The 22,977-nt window shown below is 41.0% G+C and overlaps 1 protein-coding gene across 2 annotated transcripts in view; it reads right to left on the bottom strand.

Annotated features, from left to right (window-relative positions):
• psd2 (pleckstrin and Sec7 domain containing 2) overlaps positions 1-21,643 on the bottom strand; it is a 50,422-nt gene extending 28,779 nt beyond the window's left edge. For both annotated transcript variants that reach the window (XM_084718766.1, XM_084718767.1), the window contains exons 1-3: positions 20,740-21,643; positions 10,512-11,087; positions 7,340-8,104 (exon numbers count right to left, since the gene is read on the bottom strand). In XM_084718766.1, coding sequence (XP_084574892.1) covers positions 7,340-8,104; positions 10,512-11,002 — 1,256 coding nt within the window. In that variant the 5' untranslated portion in view covers positions 11,003-11,087; positions 20,740-21,643. The remainder of the gene's footprint in view (positions 1-7,339; positions 8,105-10,511; positions 11,088-20,739) is intronic.
• Positions 21,644-22,977: the final 1,334 nt, after the last annotated feature.

Here is a 22,977-nt window from a genome sequence, read left to right as displayed (position 1 = left end):
GTGTGTGTGTGTGTGTGTGTGTGTGTTTGTGTGTGAGTTTGTGAGTGAGGAAGGAAGAGAGGGAAAGATTCTGAGTGTGAATCATAGATATAAGCACTCCCCTATCTGTGTCACAGTGCGAGCATTAGGATGTACGAGCATTATGCACATTTTTGTTTATACGTGCATGCTACTGGCCCGTGTGTCTTTTATGTGTGTGTGTGTGTGTGTGTGTGTGTGTGTGTGTGTGTGTGTGTGTGTGTGTTTCCTCACTCGACAGTGTATATGAAAGAGATTAGTCCACACGGCAGAGCTGCTTCTCTGATATGGAAACAACTGTGCCTGGCTTTTATCTGCTCTGCTCGGGCTTAGATCTGGTAGGCTCATGAGCAAGGGGGAGGAACGCAGCATGTTTCCCACACGGACACACATAGAAACATATGCATGCATGCAAATGTGCAGCCAGAGATACTGCACGGGCGTGTATGATCTAAAAGCATGCAAAAGTGAACAGACGCTTATACTTTGCACTTCCCATACCATGACTTTGAATATTAGGTTGTGCTTTGATGTGACTGTGTGCATAGTGGTGTAGAGTGGCATATCATGTCAGTCTGTCTCCTTTCTTTTAAAGGGAGAGTTTAGATTATTTGAAGGGGGGCTGTATGAGGCACTCATTGATAGTTGGTATAATAGCTATAGTAAATTACAATCAGCACACCCAGAAGAAGCAGGGGAAAAGGTAATAGTATGGAAGCTTAGTAATGTACTGTTGTGGACAGATCAGCAATAAAACGTTGTTTTTAGCTACTTCCAAAAGTTCTGCCTAAAAAAACTGATATAACTTCAAGTGTGTGCTATATTTTAATATATTCACCCCTTTACTTTGCCATCAGACAGCCTTCACAAACAGGAAACCAATGTTAAGTAGGCTAAATATTGCTCTCTCCAAACAAACCAAATTTTACCTCAAATAACACAGGAGTTGCTGATCTACCACTGTCTTGATCTGTTAGTTTGTTTAGTGTTATTGTGTGACTTTGGTGTTTGAAAATGTTCAGATTCACTACAGTCACACAATAACACAAACAAAATAACATATCAAGTAGTGGTAGACCAGAAACTCCCATGTTCTGTGATGTAAAATAATTGATTTCACCTATGGAGTTTGGTTGGTTTAGAGAGAGCAATATTTGGCTCATGTAACAGCGATTTCCCGTCAGAAAAGGCTGTCTGACAGCAAAATAAAGCGGTGAAAGTATTCTACATATAGCAACCACTTAAACTGATAGATTTTTTTAGGTGGACCCTTTTTTAAGTGTCCTAAATTACCTGTTGGTGTGCTAATGCCCCGCTCTGCTTCTCTTGACTGGGGGTATGCTAACTGCCATCTACTGATTCACTGTAGGTTATTCACTGACTATCCATAAGTCCCTCATTCAATCCTACATCAAATGATCCAAACTAGCATTTCTCTGTGTTTGTGTGCATTAATGCTAAACTACAGGTTGCATTATCACATAAGAAGCATTCAGCTGCGCCCCTATAGCTCAGTCGGTAGGGCGTGCGCACCATGTATTGAGGCTGTTAGTCCTCTGCAGCGGCCGGTGGTTCGAATCCCGCCTGCGGCTCATTTGCTGCATGTCATCCCCTGTCTCTTCACCCCCCTTTCCTGTCATACCTTCAGCTGTCACTGTCAATAAAGGCAAAAATGCCAAAAAAAAAAAAAAAAAGCATTCAGCTAGCTGGCTCCGCTGGGTTGATCTAGCTGGCTCTGTATAGTAGTAAGCAGCTAGACAGACAGATAGAGAGACAGACAGACAGATAGACAGACAGACAGACAGACAGAGTGTGATTTCATGGCGGTTTCAGCGGCTTCTATGGATTAAGGTTAAGCTTCAACCTCAGTGACGGTTCCCACAGGGCACAGAGAGACACCACTCTTACAGTAACAGATTGATTGACTACCTAACTAAATGACCAACTGTGATTGACAATCTAATTTAAAATACAGCCTGACTGACTGACAGGCTGACAAACTACATGATGTGTTGGCTGAAATGCTTGAGAACTAACAAGCAGGTTTACTGACGAAGAGACTGGCACAACACACTCTGCCTGAAAGAAACCTTTCACTTCTGATTTCCATGTGTTGGAGGGGCTGCCTACAACATCTGCAATACTTGCCAGTGTTTTCTATATCCCCGCGGCCAGCTGCCGTCTTTACTGCCTTCACCCACTGATGTCAGACTAATCAGCAGTAGCAGGAAGAGGATCTATGGGGAGAGTTTGGCTGAGGTAAGATTAGGTTTCTTCTCTCTGCCAGGGGTGTCATCAAGGCTCTGTCTCTTATGGAAGTTGAAGCCTGAATTTTGGGCAGAGTCCTCATGCACAAGGGTTGTCAAAAACATTGATGCAAGGTTTGAAAGCCATCTGAATCAATTTGAATATTTTGATTTGATGAAAATCAAGTCAATAGTGTTTCTTTTTATTGATGCACAACAAAATGACGACTGTTTATAGAGCAAGAAATCTTTAAAACAAGGTTACATCAATAGTAAGAATAACTGAAGTAACACATGGAGCATTACTAATTCAGTTACATTCATGAAGGGCATGTTCGACATGTGAACGATGGATTTATGAGTCTCACAGTTTCTGCAACAATTTGAGACACATATGGAGATCCAACTGCTTTACGCTGCATGCCAATGTTTTCCTGAAAACAAACACTACTCTGTCTCTTCCACTACTTTATCATTTACAAAGATAAACTATCACCTGTAATAACAAAACACTCTTGCTGTGTGGTCATGTTCAGAGCTGTGAGTCTTGCAGTAAAAGAATGACTTGTAAGACCATAAGACCTTTTTAGTCGTGCTAGTTTTGTGGCTCTGGGGTTGGCAATGTTTGGTCTCCCACTTAAACTGAAACTTTGGATGGATTTCCACTGAATTTGGTACAGACATTTATCATGTCAAGAGGGTTAATTATAATGAATTTAGCAATACCCTGACTTTTCATTTTTGTTGTTTTTTATCTTATGTTGCAATGGATATTGGCTGGATTGCCACCCCCTCATGATGAATTGTAATTACTGTGGTGATCCCTTTTTAATGTCATTATCAGAACAAAATGTGAACTTGTACATTACCTTTGGTTTACAGTTAAATACTGGCCAAAACCATCTGCCTCAGCTGCACTTTGTGTTTCGTGCTAATTAGCTGATGTTAGCATACTAACATACTAAACTAAGATAGCAAAAATGGTAAAAACAAAACAAAACAGCATGTTAGCATGGTATTGTCACTGTGAGCATGTTAGCATGCTGATGTTAGCATATACGTGAAAGCACAACTCAGTACAGCCTCACAAAGCTGCTGCTAGCATGGCTGTAGACTCTTAGTTTTATCTATAAAACTATAAAACTATGTAAACAGCTTACTCACAATATAATCAAAAGTCTTAGCCAACCAAAGTCAACAAGTGATACCTGAGAAATGCCGAAGAGATGATTACTTAACAACGGTGACTTTATTTTAAAGAAAAAAAAATGGAACATTCTTTTTAATAACAAAATATGTGGATGACAGGCAAACACATGCACTGACTGACTCATAAAACAACTACATGTCTGCCAAGTTGACTGACTGGCTGATTAACTTGCCATTTTGTTATCCATTGCTTTGCAGCTGTTCTAACCTGCAGTGAAAAAGACTAGTTGTCCGTGACGCCCGAAGTGCCAAAATGTGTAACCGTGCCAATTCTGTGGCTACCCACCGGGAAGAGTGGAAGGCAGTAAGAGAGAGAGAGAGGGGAATGAAAGATAAGAAGCAGCAGCAGGAGATCACTGTAGGGGAAATGGAGGAGGAGGTGATGCAAAGAAGAAAGGAGGAGGATGACAGGAGGGGGGACTGGAGATGAGATAAAACGAGATAAGACGAATAAAGTGGAAAAATGAATACAGAGGCAGGAGGCGAGATGGAGCAAAGAGATGGAGTGAAGGAGAAAGGAAGAAGAAATAAAGCAGGGCCATATATGTTAAAATGGACGTGATAATGCATGTAAAAGCCTTTATAGCTTATTTTGCTTTGACACGTTTTACAGATGTTATGAATCACAAAAAGCTTTTAAGATGTGAATTTTAAAATGCTAATAGCCTGTCTATTCATGATGAGCTGTGTGTCCTTAAGAGTGCTTCCACTGGTGCTGTGGCTCATTATAAACATTTTTAGCCATGCCACTTCAAGCTTCTTCAATTCAATTGGTCTGAAAAGCAATTCTGTTAAAATTATGCACATTCTCTCTGGAGAATATTACAACAAAATAAACTCTGACTGTGCTTCAACTGGGATATTTTGTTTTAGAGTAATGGCTTTTACCTCAATTGACTTGCATGAGAATTGCTAGTGTAGCATCTCCCTTTAATAACCTAAAAAATTTAAGTTGAGTGGACATCAAGGACTCATGATAAATTGAATACTGTGAGTGTCTTTAAAACTTAAACTATCCCTTTAAGACTGACTAGCAGATGTATCCACTCTAGATTTAAGTGCTCAAATGTCTGGCAAGCTGGCTACCATAGAGCAATAATCGCTCACTCACACACACTCACACACACACACACACACACACATTCACTCTTAGACCCTGCTGGGCAGAGGAAAGCTGAAGACGATGATGTCATGACATAAACAATAGCTCATTCAGCTTGGCGCTGGTGGTCAGGAAGTGAGACCGTGCTTAAAGGACAACATCTGTAGTTGGGGGAGAGAGGAGAGAGACGGGAAAGAGAAGGGGAGCCGACATCTTAAATCCTCTGTTCATCCTATAACTCATACTGAGCTGTGGAAGCACCAGGAGAGTCCGTGAACAAATCCCAGCAGTTAGCTGAGCGGATCGTTTCAGAGGTCTGTGCATCTGCTAGGCATTCCAGTAGGTTAGCAACGTAAACTGTGCAGCCGGGCAGAGCTGGAGAACAAGCCACAGGGATCATATCCAGACAGACCTATAGCTGTAGTTCAGGTTACATGGCTTTCCCCATATGGTTCCTGTTACCACCTCCCCCTTCAGTGGCTCGGCACTGTCTTCCTCAACCCTCTTCAGTGCTATTAAGGTAATTAAATGTCAGAAAGTAGTGTCAGCTGTTGCTGTATTCCCACAATTCCCTGGGGTCTATGCCAAATGACAGAGAGAGTGCATGAGTTACAGATCATAGCGTAAAATATCAGCATTATCATAAATATCAGCAGGCGATATGAGACAAAGTGGAAGGATACTCCTGCTGTTCAGATCATGGAAGTTATTCATTAAATTGACAGGCACCCTGTGTCTAATTTCCATACTGCTGTATGAATTTCAACTGTTAATCTCCGATATGAAACTAGCACACTTGTCCTACAAATTCTGTTTCCTTTCAAAGAAGGTCTTAAGACATGCATAAACCTTTTGTAATTTGGCAGCACTGAGTTATCTCTCCCTATAAAAGTACGCTTTAAGCAAAACAGTTCAAGAAAGTGAATTCCCCAGCCGCAGTCTGCAGGTCTACTTCATGAACTCACTGGATTTCAGTCACTACCAACAAGGGAAGTGGCTGTTTCATTTCAAAAGCAACAATCCTGCTTAAACAGTCCCCCTGACTCTATAAAAATGTAAAAGCTCTCCTACTGCAACTTTGATTTTTTTTTTCAGTACTGCCTTTTTGTTTGCTTGTTGGAATTTAAGCCTGTTGTGCGAATGTAACATTCACGCTGAGGTGCACAAGCTACCCAACCATGTACAGTAACAGTTTCCCTTCTCTCCTTTTACAAAGATATGAAGGATTTTAAGCTGAGCAACATGAGCTTAGTTTTTTTTTTTTTTTTTAAATAGCATCATGTATTTTATATTGGTTGGTTATGTAGACTGGTGGGGATTTATCTATGAATTGAGCTTACATGTATGGACAAATTACATTTCCTTTGAACAGCCAGACGACCACCATCACCCCCTACCAACCACCTTACCCCCTCTCTGTGAGGACCCACAGCTGGATATCACCATGTTCACGCCACCTGCTGGTTAAGCCAAGGTCACAGGATATTACAGTAATAACACTTCAGGAACACTATATATCTATGATGTCTACACAAAGCTTCCATTGTCTGGCTGCAACACGACGCACACTGAAATCTGTCATCAATAATCACAACAAAACACACAAAATATACAATAACCCATTTGCTATAGTGGTTCGAAAACACACTCCCAATTTATATCTTAGGCTGAGTGCGTGCCATGTTTCTTCTACACGGACAGTTTAATCATGATTAAACAGTTGTTACTGTGCCATTGTGAAATAATCTGTTACCCCCTCCTAAATTATTTACCATCAGAGCTCAAACACACTCTGATGAAAGGCCAATACACTTCAGAGTGGAAGCAAATTACGCCATGTGCTACATTAAAAGGATTGCCTAACATTTCTTAGATCACCTTTTGCCAGAACGTCACTTTGTGATATACTATCACTGTTTTTCTTCAAAGCATATATTTTTACAGCAATATTTAACCACTGTATGTTATTTGTTATATGACAAATTTGTTATGTAACACTGTAAGCCTTTTGTTCTAAAAAAAAAATAAACATGCTGTCAAATTTTCCTTCCTGATTAACAGAAACACACCATGTAAAAAGTATTATAACTAGAACCAGGCCAAAATATCTGTCAGTCCATATTATCGGCCTAATACTGGCCCAACAAAGCTGTATCAGTCTATATCGGTATCGCCATATAGGTCGTCCAATTTGTTTTTACAGAATATAATGCAGATTGTATTTTCTTGTAATTGTTTGCCTGTTTTAATTTTAAAGGCAGCATTCTATTTATATGCACATATGTATGTACATAACTTAAGTTGTTCTATTTGTGTTTTTTTTTATTTATAGTTATTTACAATTGTTAAAAATACCAGTGAAAGTTTACAGTTTCAGTGCCCTAATGTCATTTTGGATTTTATATATATGAATAAAGAATATCATCCAATAAATCGATATCAGAATTATTTTACTCCCTAATATCGAATCATCATCGACCCCAAAAAAAATCCAGTATTGATCAGGCTCTAATTACTGTATAAACACATGAAAGTTCAGTCAGAAATTGTATTTTCTAACTGTATATTTTCTGATATTCATCACAAAGAACAGCATCATGACAGGAGGACACAGTGGAATTACAAAGCAAGTGATAAAATTCTGATCCAAATAGGCTTCAGTTGCAAAATGATTGCTGGTATTTCATTCATATAGTTTAAAAATGCTGTAAATACATAACTATCAAAACATGGGGCCTTAAATAACCTAAACTGGCCTCCTTACCTGACAGAGTTGATCATTGCTCCTTCTATGCCTCCCTGGGAGTCTGTATGGTATCCATTGGGGATGGCCCAGCGTCCGGGCTGGCTCAGCACAAACTCTGACCTGCTCCCTGGTATGGTGGTCCTCAGCGGGCTCCCACCTACTCCAGCCACAGCTCCAGCTCCTCGGACAGTGCTCTCCCCCGCTGTGACATCACCCCCTGGGGCATCTGGTCCAGCCTCAGCCCCTTCTTGTTCCAGTACAGTTGCCAGCTCCAGCTCCAAGGGTTCAGGACCCTGTAACAGCGCCCTCTGTTGGATGAGTGGCGTCAGTGGCGCCTCGAAGCTGACGCAGCTGTCTGTCTCATCTGTGAGTGACAGCACATCCAGAGAGTCCAGGCTGCTGTAGCAGGTCCCGCCCCTCAGCAGGGCCGACTCTACGATGCGTTCAAACGTGGAGCTGAAGCCATCTTTGTTGTCCACCTTACCTTTCTCCCTCTCCTCCTCCAATTCCCGCTCCTCCTCCTCCTCTTCCTCCTCCTGAACTTCAACCTGCTCAACAATCTGCTCAAACACTGAGCTGAAACTGTCCTGGTTTTCTCTCCCTTCTCCCTCTTTCTCAACCTCTTCCTCCTCTTCTTCCACTTCTGTGTCGGCCTGCTCTACAGTCGTCTCAAAGTTTGAGCTGAAAGTGTCCAAGTGTGTTTGAGTCCCCCCCTCATCTCCTCCCTCATCCTCCTCGCCCGCTTCTTCGTCGTCTTCATTCCCACCTATGCCATTTGCCAGTCTGTTTCAACACAAAAAAAAAGAAAAAGAGGAAAGTGTAAAATTATCTTCAGCATATGACTCAAACATGCAGTACTTTCTTTGTTGAGATTGGCACACACAGAAAGCAGATCATTCATATTCATTGCAGAAATCATTCTTCATTCAGGAGAAGTAGGCACAATGGGCAAATATTTCAGCTTGAATAGTCACACTGACAATTGAGGCAAGATGAAAGGTGAAAAAGCACTGTCCAATTTGCTACTTTGTGAATAGCTGGAAGCTCATCTCCCTTCGGCTGTCAGACCTCCTCTATCTCATCCCTTTTATTTGTGAGACTATGAATACAGTGTAGTGCTCTGTTTGCTGCTGATGGACAGAAATAACCCATACAATTAGTTTCATCAAAGAGAGATCTGAAACAGTTTAATTGCACATGTTAACTGTATTTCTGTACTGATGTGCTAATGTATGTCAGTGCATTTTATAAAATTGATGTTTACTTTATGTTATTATGTATTTTATTTTATGTACATTTACTCATACAAGAAAGCACTTATTAATGTTTGTTGTTCTGCCACATTTTGAATTTTTCACCTATTACCTTTCACCCTATCCTGCACTTTGTTGGTTTAAATTCATATTACTGCATCCCAGCTCTTTCAAAATTAGACAATTTTCTCTTCTTCTCTCTGTTTGTTTTCCTTTCAGCTCATTTAGTTTTTAGGCTTTTTGCCTATTCGTTTTGTAAAATCCTAATTAGGCTAATTATGTACCAGAGAACCACACTGAGAAAACAATTTGCCATTAAAATATTCAGCATGGAACAGTGGCACTCTGTTATGATATTACCAGAAAAACATAAACACGGTCTGTCCAGCCCTGAGGACGCTGTGCATGTGTTCATTTGCACGTGTTTATCAGTCTGCTTATCAAGATGAAAGCTAATAAACTGTTGATTAACATCTCATTTGATACTTGGTGTCAAAACGGAACTACTTTGATGATGCAGACACAAAATAAAACAGGAAAAGGGTGAAGGCTGACCTGTTCGTGGATCATACTTTGACACTAGGGATGTCAGATTCACTTAATTTTGGTGTTGATGGCCTGACATCCATTAACCAATAAATAACCAGTTAAATTTTAAGAAATAATACAAGAACATGATATGACATGAAATAAAAGGGGCACCTATTGTCCCCTTGTCTCCTGCGCACTAGTCAGTTTCTCTGTTAGGTTGTCAGAAAACCTCTGACGGACAGAGAAGCTTAACTACTACGCACCTGTGGTGTCCACAGCTGTCCATAAACAGGCCAGTTAGGGAATATATTGAGGCCTTGACGGAGATGGTGGATGGAGAGGCTCTGAATAAGGAGCACACTGGACTGCATCTCCTGGTCAGCACTGTTTAAGTGACAGGTAATTGTGATGTAGCTTTTGTTTGTGGGAGCTATTTAGCAGTCATGGTCAAAGCGAGGACGTCTGCCCAGGCTAGCTTGACTTTTAGCTCCTCTTACCTCTCCTTGAAGTGTTTTTCAATATTTCTAGTCACAGAAGCTCTTGATGGCATAATGTACTTGGGCTCCAGGTACCAAACTAACGTTACCTCTTTCAATCCCTTGCCCGTTACCACACTCATACGCAGCATAATATTGGTATAAACAAAAGCATGTATCACACTCTCTTTCCTCGGTTAGCAGGGATGTGGTTTTTGGCTGTAAGTCTTGACATAGCAGCCGGATGTTTGTTCTTAAAGTGGTACAGCATAGTGTAGCATCACACAATTTACATTAGACTCTGTCGCCTTTCTGGAGGAAATGTAGCCAAACCACGCTTTTTTTTTTTTACCTCTGACTGCTAGCTAGTGAAGCTGTTAGCGGAGTGTGTGGGTATGCAAATTACACGTGTAACCAGGCAAAAATATTCTCAGTGGCAGAAAGAGACAGAGAATGTTATGTAACTGTTGGTCCCTATATTCTGACCTCAAAACCTGTGCGCTGTATTGGCTGGGGGCTACATACTACTGCCAAACAGGCTGAAGCCCAGAAGTGTCCCAAATAAAGCAAAACATGAGAAAATGAGGTAATACAGGCAGAGGTCAGGGTCTGTGTACCTACAGCCACCACCACACACTTCTTGTGGGTCATGAGTGATGATTTAGATTGATTATGTTTATATGAGTCTATACATTGTTTTTCTTTTTTTTTAGGAAAATGCAGATACACAGATGCAGAGTATGCCTTACACCACCTAACAGTTAACGGTTTACGTCACTATTTGACACCCAAAGGTCAAAAATTGTACCAAAGTCACTTAGTTACCAGAGTTACTTAGTTACAGAGTTACTTACATACCAGATTTTCACCCTGTAAAAGCAAAATATATCTCGACAGAGTACAACAGTAAAGATGATTTAGTGAACTAACCGCCCAGGTTCTTGAGGGTGAGTTGCCTCCTCCTCCATAGGTGGTTGCATCTCTTCATTTTCCTTCCCCTCCTCTTTTTCTTTCATCCTCTCAGCCTCATGTGTTGCCTCCTCCTCCGTTGAGCTTACCTCCACATTCATACATCCTTCCCCCCTCGTCTCTTCCCTCTCTCCCTCCGCCCCGCCGTCTGTCTGATGATTCTCATCACCATCGACCCTCTCCTCTTTTAACTCACCCTCTCCTCCCTCATCCTTTACTACTTCCCCCTGTGTCTCCCCCTGTGCCTCCTCCTCTCCCTCTCTGATCTCTTCTTGTTGTTTCCCCTCCTCTGGCTCGTCCTTCGCCCCGGCCCCGAGCTTGTCCTGCTCTGCCTGGTTGTGTGTCTCTGTGGGTGGGTCAGGGGTGCTGCTGGTGGTGGTGGTGGCTGTGTTCGACTCCGCTGGGTTCTCTGGTGGGGTGGGAGAGGGCAGAGCCTGCCCCTCCTGGGTCATGGTGCTCTTCACTGATGGGGGGCGGCTGTCCACTCCGTCCAGAGATGAGGACCAGAGCTTAAGATCAGCAACCAGGAAGAACCCTCTGCAGAGACAGAGAAACAGAGAGACAGAAGAGACTGATGAGAGAGGAAAATCAGCATGAAATGAAGACAAAGTACCAAGTGAAAATGAGGAGGAGGAGAATCCAGTATTATAAAATGACTTAAAGAACTACAGCAGACACTGATACAGTCATTTGATTATTTCTAGTCTTAATTGCGAAGCACAGAGGTCACCTTCCACAAAAGAACAGCTGTGTATATGTGTGTTGCAGTGTGTTGTATGTCTGTTTGTGTGAGGGAGAGATGCATATGTCTGGAACAGTTTGTCCTCTGCACCAGATGATCCCAAAACAGCTCTGAAAGGAGGGCAGGAAAAGGTAGATAAAGTAGAAAGCAGAGGAATACAGGCAGACACACAGGCAGGCAGGCACACAGAGAGATTTGTTTAATAAAGCTCAACAGATCCCTGTCAGAATGATCCCGCCAGCTCATCCGCTCTCTGTCTATGTGGAGATTTCACAGCTGAATAGCTAACTATCTGTTTCTATCCCTGCTGTGACTGTGTGCTTTGTGTAAAAGCATGATAGTAACCTGAGATTTGAACATGTATCCTAATGGTCTACTGTTACTCTCACTTGCACTGTTGGCTGAGCAGCCAAGACCTCTGTACAGGAGGCCTTCCTCTATCCTTACAGAAGCTCAAGGGCAAATGCTAATGAGCAGCTCTTAATTATGGTTCTGCAGAGCTAGTTATGTTTCAATTACTGCTGGCTGATGTATTATTCTTTTTTATGAAAAATATGATTTTTTGTGAGTATGAGACTAGAATGAACATCTCACGGCTGTATGCCTGTCCTAACCAGTCAAGTTGCAGTTAACATCCATGTCTTTCCAAACTCATATAATACATAGTATGTAGGGAAGACTTTGAAAGAACCATATTAAGTATATTTTTTGGCAAAATGGAAGTTATCAGTATGTTGACATGGTGTTGAATAATAGCCAGAAAAGTGCTTTTGCAGAACATTAGGGTGTCACAGAGAAGATGACCTTCAACCATTTAGTTATGAAAGGTCAGCACGTCATCATTTTATTCTATCAGACATTTGTGCTAAGTTTTGTCACAATTAGCTTAGGAATTGTTGCGTTATGGCTATAAACATGTTTTGTTAGGTTACAGTGACCTTTGCCCATTGAAGAAATTCCCTCAAGCTGCTCCTGAGACATCTCATTCACAAGATACGTGAACTGAGTGAAGAATTTAATTAGTTCTGAAATGATTAGCCAATTAATGGAGCTCAAGAAGATTCTGAAGAACAATTTTGATTAATTAATCCCTTAAATATTTGCAAATCCCCCAAAAAATGTTGGTTCCATACTCCTACTTAAATATCTATATGAGGATTTTCTCCCTTTCTATGTTTTATATAGATGTAAATAGAATATTTGGGGGTTTTGGCCTGTTGTGTAAACAAAAAAGAGGACTTTGAAGACATTGGCTTAGGTTTTTGAAAATTGTGGTGGACACTTTTTAGTATTTTATTGACTTTTCAGAGAGTGATCAATCAAATAATTCATAACAATGACTGAATGAATTGATACCTATTGTCTGTTGCAGCCCTAAGTTGAATCGGTTGAGATACAGTTAAATGCCATGTCTCTACAAGAGTACCTTTATGATAGCAATATATTCCGAATGATCGAAAATGAAAGTTCAATCCATTTACTGTCCTGTTGCTTTTGATCGAATGGCATAATGTTCAAGGTTATGAATGTACTTTCATTATCATTTTTTAAACCAACATGAATGAAAAGTCCTTAAATTGGTCAGAAAAATAGAAATCTGAAATAGAAATAGAAATCATTGTACAATTCCATGACAATTCTATCTCTGGAGGTGGATTACGTGATGTGATTGAAAACCCCAGAACAGCTAAAATTTGACCTTGTGGTGAGACTGTTTTGTCAAATGCTGTTTCCAAGGTCAAGAACAAACATTTAGTTTCATATATCAATATATTCTATTTGAGTTTACATACACACCGCATTGTGCTATTTATTATTATCATAATGATTTTCCAATTAATATAAAAACAGAATTTTAGACTAATCTTATAGCTATTATTTTTTCCGTAATGAAAAAAACACGATAATTCTTCAATAATACAGCAGTAAAGGCAAAAGAACTGAAAAGTAATGAATAGAATGATGCACATATTTATTAAGCACAAACCTGCAGTGGTGAAGGAGATGTTTGGATTGTGTGTTATTGCAGAGTGCAGCCAGGAAGCAGCCCTGTCTGGCTGACACAGACAGAGTCTTTAGCCACACTAGATCTCTGCTCTGCTGAATCATCCGCAGCAGGGAACTTACAGCACAACTGCAGTAAAATATTTACTGGGATTCAAAGCTTTTACGATGGCATGCAGATGCAGGTAAGGACCTACTTAGGCTGAAATGAACATACTGAATTCTGCCAACAAAACTCAGGGGTTTTCTCAGGGGGGAATTTCTAGCATTTCTGCTTTATTTGGATATCAAAAGCAGGATCATGGTAGAGAGGAAAGATTTGTGGTGGGCTTAGATGTGAGCCAAATTCGTATTTATGATGTTGCAAGTGCTTTGGCTTAGCCCCTGTACATGAGGACACCACAGGCCGACTAAATGTTTCATCAGAGCTGCAAAAAGATGATGCAAATTATGCAGAAGTGAGAAAGTCAGGCAAATTGCACCCTTATTTCAATCTTGTTTCGTAATTACGACAGACCTTTCAATGCTTTGGGACTTTATGTTGTCAAACAAATGCAATAGCATTGAGGACTCAGTCTCAATCCCTTTGGCAAATGCTATTATTGGAGCACCCAAACACCTTGGCTTTACACTATGATCCTTCTCCTCATCACATTACAGTATGAAAAAGTGAAAACTGCCCTCGCTCTCTCTAAGAAATATAAGCAGCATTAAATTTTAAATATACAGTATAACGTCTGCACTTATTTGTTTTTTTTCACAACTAAGCACAGTGTGTCTCCACTGGCGTCTTCTTCTAATCCTTCTCACCCTGACTGCTGTTAAAAATGTGATGATCTCAAAGGACACTCTGACTCCAACAAATTCTTTCTGAATGCATGATCAGTGATTGGTCTGTTCATTCTTCTTTTTTTTACTTGTGAGAAGGAGCATGGGAATGGTTTGCATTATCTATTAGTCACTCACCAGGCAGTTTGTTGCAGTGTCTGCAAAAACATTAATCACTTCATGGTGTGGATGAGATTTATTACCTGCATTATGACACACTAAGAAATGTCATCTCAAAAACTGGTGATAAATATAAAAGATTTTCATAACTGAATCATTCACGGATTACTGTGTGCTCACCTTCTTAAATGATCAGTGATTAGTATGAGCTCAAATAATCCTAAACTCAGGTACCGAAGATCTGAGACATATTTCCATCTATCTGGAGCTCATATTCACACAGATGCACTAGGCATATGCAAACAGGAACAATTTGCATCCGTTTATGCAATTACACAAAGATGCATTTGCACATATTAAAACACAGTCAAATACACACACACACACCAACAAAACAGTGACATATCTCCATAAATGGAAACAGTGAACAGTTATGAAACCAGACACGGAAAGTGGGAATTCTCTGTCTCCCTCTTTGTGTCTCCAGCGTCCTGTCTTTCTCCCACTCTCTCCTCTTCATCTGTTCTACATTATGTTTTCTGCTATCTCACCGTCTAACTCTGCTCTCTCTTCTCTGTCTCAGCCTCTCATTTTGCAGTAATTGAGGTAAATGGGTCTTATCCAGCACAAAAAAAGAAGAAGAGTGTGGAAGTGAGCAGCACTATGAAGAATCCCGCTGCTGGGGAGAGGGAGCAGATGTGCACAGACACCCCACATAGATGGATGGAGAAAACACGGCCAGTGATAGAGAAACGATGTGTGTGGGGCTATGAGACAATGTGTGTGTATGTGTGTGTCAGTCTTTGTGTCTCTATGTATACAATGGCTATCAGGAGAGACTTATTGCATTCCACTTTTGTCAGCAGAACACTGGGCCTCTTAAGCCTTATCAATTTCCTTTAATTGCGATCGGACAATCTGCCAATCATGTGAACAACACACAAACACACATGTCCATCCAGGCATATAAACTGCCAGTCCACTGAGGAATGACTTTGGATAAAAGGCCAAATGGCCATTAAATAGCACTTCTCTGTCTCTTCTGCCTTTTATATCTCTCTCTGTCTCTCTGTCTGAATTTCTGTCTCACTCAGACATGCACACACACACAAACACTCTGATACACATGCACCACAATGCACGCACATAGACACGCAAACACCATGGTGTAATTTATTGATCCCTGAGACACAGAGCCGCAGTCCACTGGGAGTCTTCAGCGATAAGCCTGACTGGTCTCTATACGCAGAAAAATTCCAAAGAAACACTACTGAGGTAATCAGACTGGAGGCTGCAAAAATAAGGAAAAACACTTCAACACAGAGAGAGAGCACCCAGCTGCTGCATTGTGCCCTCGAGTTCAATATGATTCTGAAACACACATTTGACTGTTTATGGAAAATACCATTCAACTCTTAAAATTTAACTTGGTTTGGACTACTAACTGCAGCTACACAAGTAACTTTGTTATGTCAGACTGTTAAAGGGTTACTTCAGCAAATTGGTATTATACGTCCATAGTAGACAGATTTAAAAAAAGAAGGCTCAAACTCAATACCAACTTCTTGACCCGGCTAACGTTCAAAAATGCTCGCTCAAACATTTCCCATAATGCAATCAATACTGTATCCAATATTCATTCAGATGATAATTACCAGTAGCCAGTCAGAAAAGACATTCACATCAGCCTCCTAGTTGTAAGTGTGAGTCCAAGATATTAAGAATTTCTGACAGCTATGATATCTTCTCTCTTGGTCAAAACAAATACAGATATCAACAAATCATTCCAAAGTCACCATTTCTGGACGCCAGATTTAAATAAATAAATAAAATTCAAACATTAAAGGTCCAGTGTGTAAAATTTAGTGGCATCTAGCAGTGTGGTTTCAGATTGCAATGAACTCACCTCACCTGCCCCTTCCAGGTGTGTAGGAGAACATATGGTGGCTACAAAACTCACTAAAAACATGAAAGGCCATATCTAGAGCCAGTGCTTGGTTTGTCTGCTCTGGGTTCCTGATATTCTGACTCACTGCTCGTAGACTGTGGGTATAATCCTGTCAATGTCTGCCTATTTCAGGTGGAAATCTCCTGCCTTTCTGCTATCTGCAAGTTACCAGACCGTAACCCCGTCGCTGTTACCTTTTCTTTTGCAGGGATTTAACCATTTTAATGCTAGGGCTCACCAATCCATGTGTAAATGTCCCATCAAAACAAGTTTCCCACGGCTTTGTGCCGCCCAAGATGATTATGATTGGTTTATAGAAATACAAACAAGCCAGAGCATTTTTTTTCCCTCTATAGCAGAATGATAATGCGTGGAGACAGACCTTTGTCCAGTGCTGACACAGCGCTGTTCAAATAGGTCCAGCTATGTGAGACTAGGTTACTGTAGAAAGGTGGCAATGCAATATGGAAAAGAATCCACGCCCTCAGTATATATACAGGGCTCATTTTATGGTAAAAAAAAAAAAAACACAACAATTCTTATTTTCAGGTGATCATGCACTAAACACGTTTGTGAATATTCTATTCCATTTCTACCATATTCTGCCAATTGATCCCCCTAAATCTTACACACTGGCTTTAAATACATACAAATATAGATATATAAATAAAGACACTACTGTGCCTCTAAGCAGGGCACTTAACGCCTTTCCTATTAAAGTAAAGTTGCACCATGGCCAGATGTTATTGGCAATGACTGAATGTAATATGGTGCAGTAGAGAGGATTACCCAGGATTCCCTGAGAGTTTAACGAATGATGGAGCAACACAATAGGGAAGAAATTCATGTTGCAGGTTTTCTGACACAATATTATATGACTTGCAGTACTGCAGTAGGAAGTGATTAAATTACAGCCTTAACGTTATATGATAGAAACTCACGTTCTGCGTAAAGCCTTAATCTCCTTAATCCTCAATCTCTAATCTATCTATCTATCTATCTATCTATCTATCTATCTATCTAAAGTTCAGTTTTGCCTGTAAATCTGTTTAAAAGTACTACTCAACACTCAAACTGGATATCATTGCACCACCTTTTACTGAGTTTAAGTGGTGGAACAACAGGGAGCCAATTGACCACTTTTAAATTGTCTGACCTTGTTACATTTGTAGTGCTGTCTGCATTCATTTTAAACAAAAAACATTTGTGCTATTCTTTTGTTCGTGCTGTGTGAGGGCTTCTTACTGAAAGGCACCAGCATGGTGTTGACAAGTGATGTGAAGGACACAGTATTGGTGCTTCAATGCAGTCACTGACAACGAGTTGATTATCTCATCTTTTAACATGTATTTTATATCATAAAGGTAATTAGCACTCCACATAGAGGTAGAAAACCAGTGCAGTGCTTTTAATTTTTTTTTTTTTGTTGTTGCACCATTTCAGGAGAAATCAGAGAGGGGGATGAAGCACACAACAAACTAATAGGTTTTAAATATAGCAAGGGATATCATGATATACACCTTAACCACTAAGACCACCAGGACCACCCTCTAAACACTTTTCATAAAGAGCTAATTAGTAATCAAAATTAATTTATGAAGCTAACAGCTGAACACTGATGGATGATAATCACATCTGAATACTAAAGACACAGAAGGAAAACCTCCTCTCCCCTCCTCCTCTCTTCTGTCTAGCAGAGAGACATGCTCAAAAAAAAAACAACACTGCAGTCTCATACTATAAATGACCTACTGACCCTGTTCATAATATGCAGGCTGGATGCAGCACTGGCACTGCAGCCCAGACACACACACACACACGTACACACAATGCAGAGACAGAGTCACCTTTCAAAAATGCTGTTGTGTTAAAAGCACAGATGCAGACAGAGGAAGAAAATTCATATCCTGGTCATTAGCCTGGGACAGGAAAGCAGGAAAATATGGAGCTGGAAGTTGTCCAGGGGTGTTTTCTTAGCCTGCCGGCCTGCCTACAAGTCACACCAGCCTGACAACAAGAGCCTCCAACTAGCCACACCAGCCTACTGGAGCGTAACAGTCAGCCAGCCCCTCCAAATCACCCCAATATGTCACTTCTGTGCTGTCAAGGTCAACTGTCCCCTTGCATATTGTCACTCTAAACGCTTAACATCTAAATACATGCTCACAGTAATGTGGTGATTTATCTTGTTTTGAGCTGTTTCCCAGGGCACTTCCATTTTGTCATGCAAATTCACTCTTTATTGCACACACAGACACACACAACATGCCCTTTCTGACATCTGAATGTTTTCAAAACTGCATATTCTCTAAATCTTTGAATTCCATGCATTGATGTATTTCACATGTCTGCAATCCAAGTAAGTCATTTTCTGAACATGGTTTGAAAGTGTGAAATGTTTTCTTTTTTGGATTCTTAACATACAGCAACGTAAAGGGTTTTGGTCCTACTGTTTCTGATCAACCTTTGCACTGATAAAATAATTAAGAGGGACAAAAATGAGATGATGACAGAGAGAATTGGGAGAAGAGGAAGAGGTAGACAGGTTGGTCTGGAGGTGCCGCTGGTGTGTCTGGATGTCTGACACCTTGAGTTCAACATGATTACATTGGAGAGAGCTGCACTTTAGCCTAGGAGCTGCCATGGCTGTATTGGGGGAATGAATTACAATGGATCTAGGCTAGACATGTAAATGTCTATAATTAAGATAATAGTGACTTTGCTTTTGGGCAGAAAAATAAGCTGCTATCAAACACCTGTTTGAAAGAAGCCACCCACATCCTGTAGAGAAAGATAAGTCTATAGCCCAGAAGCCAGAAGTATTACACTGCCAAAAATATTGCTGTATTTCTATAATATTCTTGTACGTAGGCACTAAGACTGTACCTGTGGTAGTCCATGTTGAACTTGTAATGATCTTTTTTCATCTGTTTTCAGTATATAATTCCTACTGAATATATAGGAATATAGGATATTAAGGTATATCAAAATTATGATATGAGACTGGATGTCATCTTAGATTTTGGATATCTTCATATTGTGATATGATGTAAGTATTGTCTTTTCTTGGTTTTAAAGGCTACATTACAGTAAACTGACGTAATTTTCTGAACTTACCAGATTGTTCTAGCTGTTGCCTTTACCCACTTCGCCATTTTAGCCACATTACTGATGATTATCTATCAAAAGTCAAATTGGGTTACTATTTTGATAAAATACCAGTAGTCATACTTGCAATATTGTAGCAGTATCAGTAAATACCATTATCAGTGATAAAGTAATGCCTGCTTGCCCAGGGCAAGTAAAATGCCATGTCGGGCTAGTAAATCTAGCAACTCACTTGCCTGACTGGGCATGTGGTAAAAAAGAATTAAGACTATCAAACTATTCACAGTTGATTAATGATTAAAGTAATTTTTCACCCAAAATGGCACAAAATGTTTTTTTCAGCCTCTCAAATATGGAGATTCCCCCCTTTTCTCCATTTATTACCATATTAAAGTGAATATCTTTAAAGAGACATTTAAAGACATCACCTTGGACTGGGACAGACAAAGTTCACTATTTTCTGACATTTTATGGACACTGCAGACCAAACTGCCGATGAAACATCAATTTAAGTCTTGGCTGTTCGATAACCGCTAATAAATGCAACAGTTTTTACAGAGGCAAGTAATAATTGACTTCAGTCAGGTAGATTTCTGACCCACATGAACGTTGAACCCTGAATATCAAGGTATTTGGTAAACATTATTGATATTTGATATTTGATACATGATATCTGATTTTGCCCTACCACCCTGCCCTACTTCATTCTTTTTCCAGAGTCTCCCAATACACTTAAAAAGACATAAACAAACACTAGATAGACAAGGCTTATTGTCTGTGTGTGTGCGCGCGCGCGCGTGTGAAAGAGAGAGAGTATACAGCGCGAGACAGCCATGTTCTCCCAGCCTCCTCGAGCCCAGTAACCATGACAACAGGATGGCTGGGAGACACGGTTCAAGCTCAATTGAGGCCGGTGTCTTTCTTTTCCTCCAAAATAGACCTTGGTCGCGTTTCAAGATCGACTTGTCCTCCTAAAAGCGGAAAGGAAACGCTTTTCTCTTTTCTCTTCTCGGGGGAGTGAAAAAAAAAAAAAACACACACACACACACCTCCATAAAATCCCACGGCCCGCACGGTCTCTCAGCCTATATTAGCTCCGCAAACACACTGCTGTGCTGTCCTAAAGCCTGCCGGTGCTGTAGGCTGCAGGCTGTGTGTGTATATATGTGTGTGTGTGTGTGTGTGTGTGTGTGTGTGTGTGTGTGTGTGTGTGTGTGTGTGTGTGTGCACTTCTGGTCACAGATTAGCAAGAAAAACAGGACGTGAACGCAGCCTCCATGAGAAATGCTTCAGCCCGCTAATAAACTCAAATACATGATATCAGCGCTTTAATTGACGGTTTAAACAGAAATATTTAGCCCTAACAGAGCCCTGCTAGCTTAAAAATGATAACACTTTAACACTAAACGTGTCCGTTAGAAAAACGTTGCTCCACTCACCAGTGAAATGCGGTCAGGCTGAAATGAAAATGAGAGTTTTTTGCGGCGGTGGTCCTCCTCCTCACTCCCCCTCTGTCTCTCTACATCCACACCGGGGGAATAACACTGACAGACGGCTCTCTTTTCTCCTCTCCAGCTGCCCCCCACCCCACCTCCACCTCCTCTCTCCCCTCACCACTGTGCGCGTGCGACCGTTGTTCACGGCCGGAGCTCGTGGTGTCGTCTCGCGCCTCCGTCCGCGCAGGCTGGTAGGGGCACGCGGGAGGTCCAGGCGGCGGCGGCGGCAGCAGCGGCGGCGGCGGAGAGGAGCGATTAGTGAGCGGACTGATGAATGGATGGATGAACGGAGGCGTCCTCCCCGTCTCCTCCTCCTCCTCCTCCTCCTCCTCTCTGTGGAGCCTCCTCTGTGTGTCTGAACGGCAGCTGAGAGATTGTAATTCCGCTCCTCGGACTGCTCGGGAGCACCATCACTCTCCCGCGGTTAGAGCGCGGTGTGAACGGGACGTGTCTCCAGGGCCTGTTGATATCAGACACTGTAGCCCGCAGTGAAGATTAGCAGCACTGGCAGTTGTGTTGACACAAGTCCTCCCCTCTCTGACCGCCGATGATATAACCGCACGGACCTGGAATTCATGCGTTCAAATATCATTAAAATCAGTTAGAAATTAACTTTACCAGCTCGACTGGATGCAGAGTAAGACAAAGTTGTCAAGTGGTTCCCACACTGAGGTCCAGGGATGCCCGACGGACTTTGGGATGGTTCCAGGATGTTCTCAGAAGGATGGTCCTTGCTTTGGGAACAAATGTTGTTTTGGGGAAAAAGTTTGGGAATTGACCAGAAAAAACAGCCCATGCTGATGATTTACAGACAGTCAAATAATGCTGTCCAAGGTCTAAAGTCCTGCAGCTGTCATATCCTGGATGTTGCATTGGTCATGCCTTGGTTTGGTTTAGATAGGAATTTGATGTCTGCAAGGGAAAACATGACCCATGAAACAGTCAATAATCTGCTTTTATAGATTGTTAGATATGCTACTCGTTGATCTTTTGGCAGAATATGTCATAAATTGAATGTAAAGTTCGTAAGTATGTTTTCATTAGTGTACAATCTCCTGAAAACAAGAATCAGTGCTTTTTTGTTACCTTAGAATGGGATGTCAAACTCAGTTTCACCCCAGGTTGCATCAACATTAAGAGTGGCCTCAAAGGTTGGTTGCAAATGTAAGACTATGTATCTACTTCCACATTTTGCATCGCTCTGCATTTTTATTATTATTAGGTTTAGTAATAACTTAATAATCAATAACTAGCTCTGAAAGCAGATGTCTGGGGAAAATAATGGATAGCTCAATTGCAATGTATTTTTTAAAAGAATATACTAAGACATATTAGACAAAGAAGACATACCGGCTTGTCTCTATTAAGCACAAACATGTATTCCCTTTCCCATCTCTCATTAAATTACCATCCCTCTGCGTCAACATCATTTTTCTAGGCTGCTACTATTACCAGCTACAGCGACTCCAGGATACCACTGCTTGGAAACGGCTAAATGATACCGAGACGCTATCTTGCTTAAATCACCACCAATCATAGAACTGTACTGAACAAATATTCTTTGAAAACTCTTGCAGGCCAAATAAAATGAGGTGCCGGTCTGAATCAAGCCCGTGGGCCTTGCATTTGACATGTGCTTGAGACTGATGTTTACAGAGGGCGTGGTTCCTCTTCCACAAAGTCCGCCATGTTGCACCGCCATGTTTTCACAGCAGCCTAGAACAGACAAACCAAACACTAGCTTTAGATACGACTTAAATATGCTATGTGCTAGGCTCACCAGTGTTGAAAAGAAAACCAAATTTTGTAGATAATTAAAAGATGTTGCTGGGGGACCTGTTAATGCAACATATATTTACACCCTAAGCTAGCAAATGCTAGCATAATGCTTGCTAAGTAGCTAACTGAGCTACATCAATCATTAACTAGCCTGTTAGCCAGTGTTTTACTAAGCCAGCTCGTTAACTAGCATTTTGTCACTTTTACAGGAAAAGGAGAATGTTGACCAAGGTACCAAGTTTGTTGAGCTGTATTTTATAGTTTCAGATATTTGTGTTACATTTTAGTACATTGCAATTATTCTGTTTTATTAGGGTCATGCAGGGCTGGAGCTCCAGCACACCCTGGGAGAGAAGTGTGGAAAACCCTGGATAGGAAGTCTGTCTATCAGATACTGAACAT

Source organism: Lutjanus erythropterus, chromosome 5 (genome assembly GCF_056507025.1).
Source record: "Lutjanus erythropterus isolate fLutEry1 chromosome 5, fLutEry1.hap2, whole genome shotgun sequence".
NCBI lineage: Eukaryota > Metazoa > Chordata > Actinopteri > Lutjaniformes > Lutjanidae > Lutjanus > Lutjanus erythropterus.
This window is presented reverse-complemented; position numbering and strand designations above follow the sequence as displayed.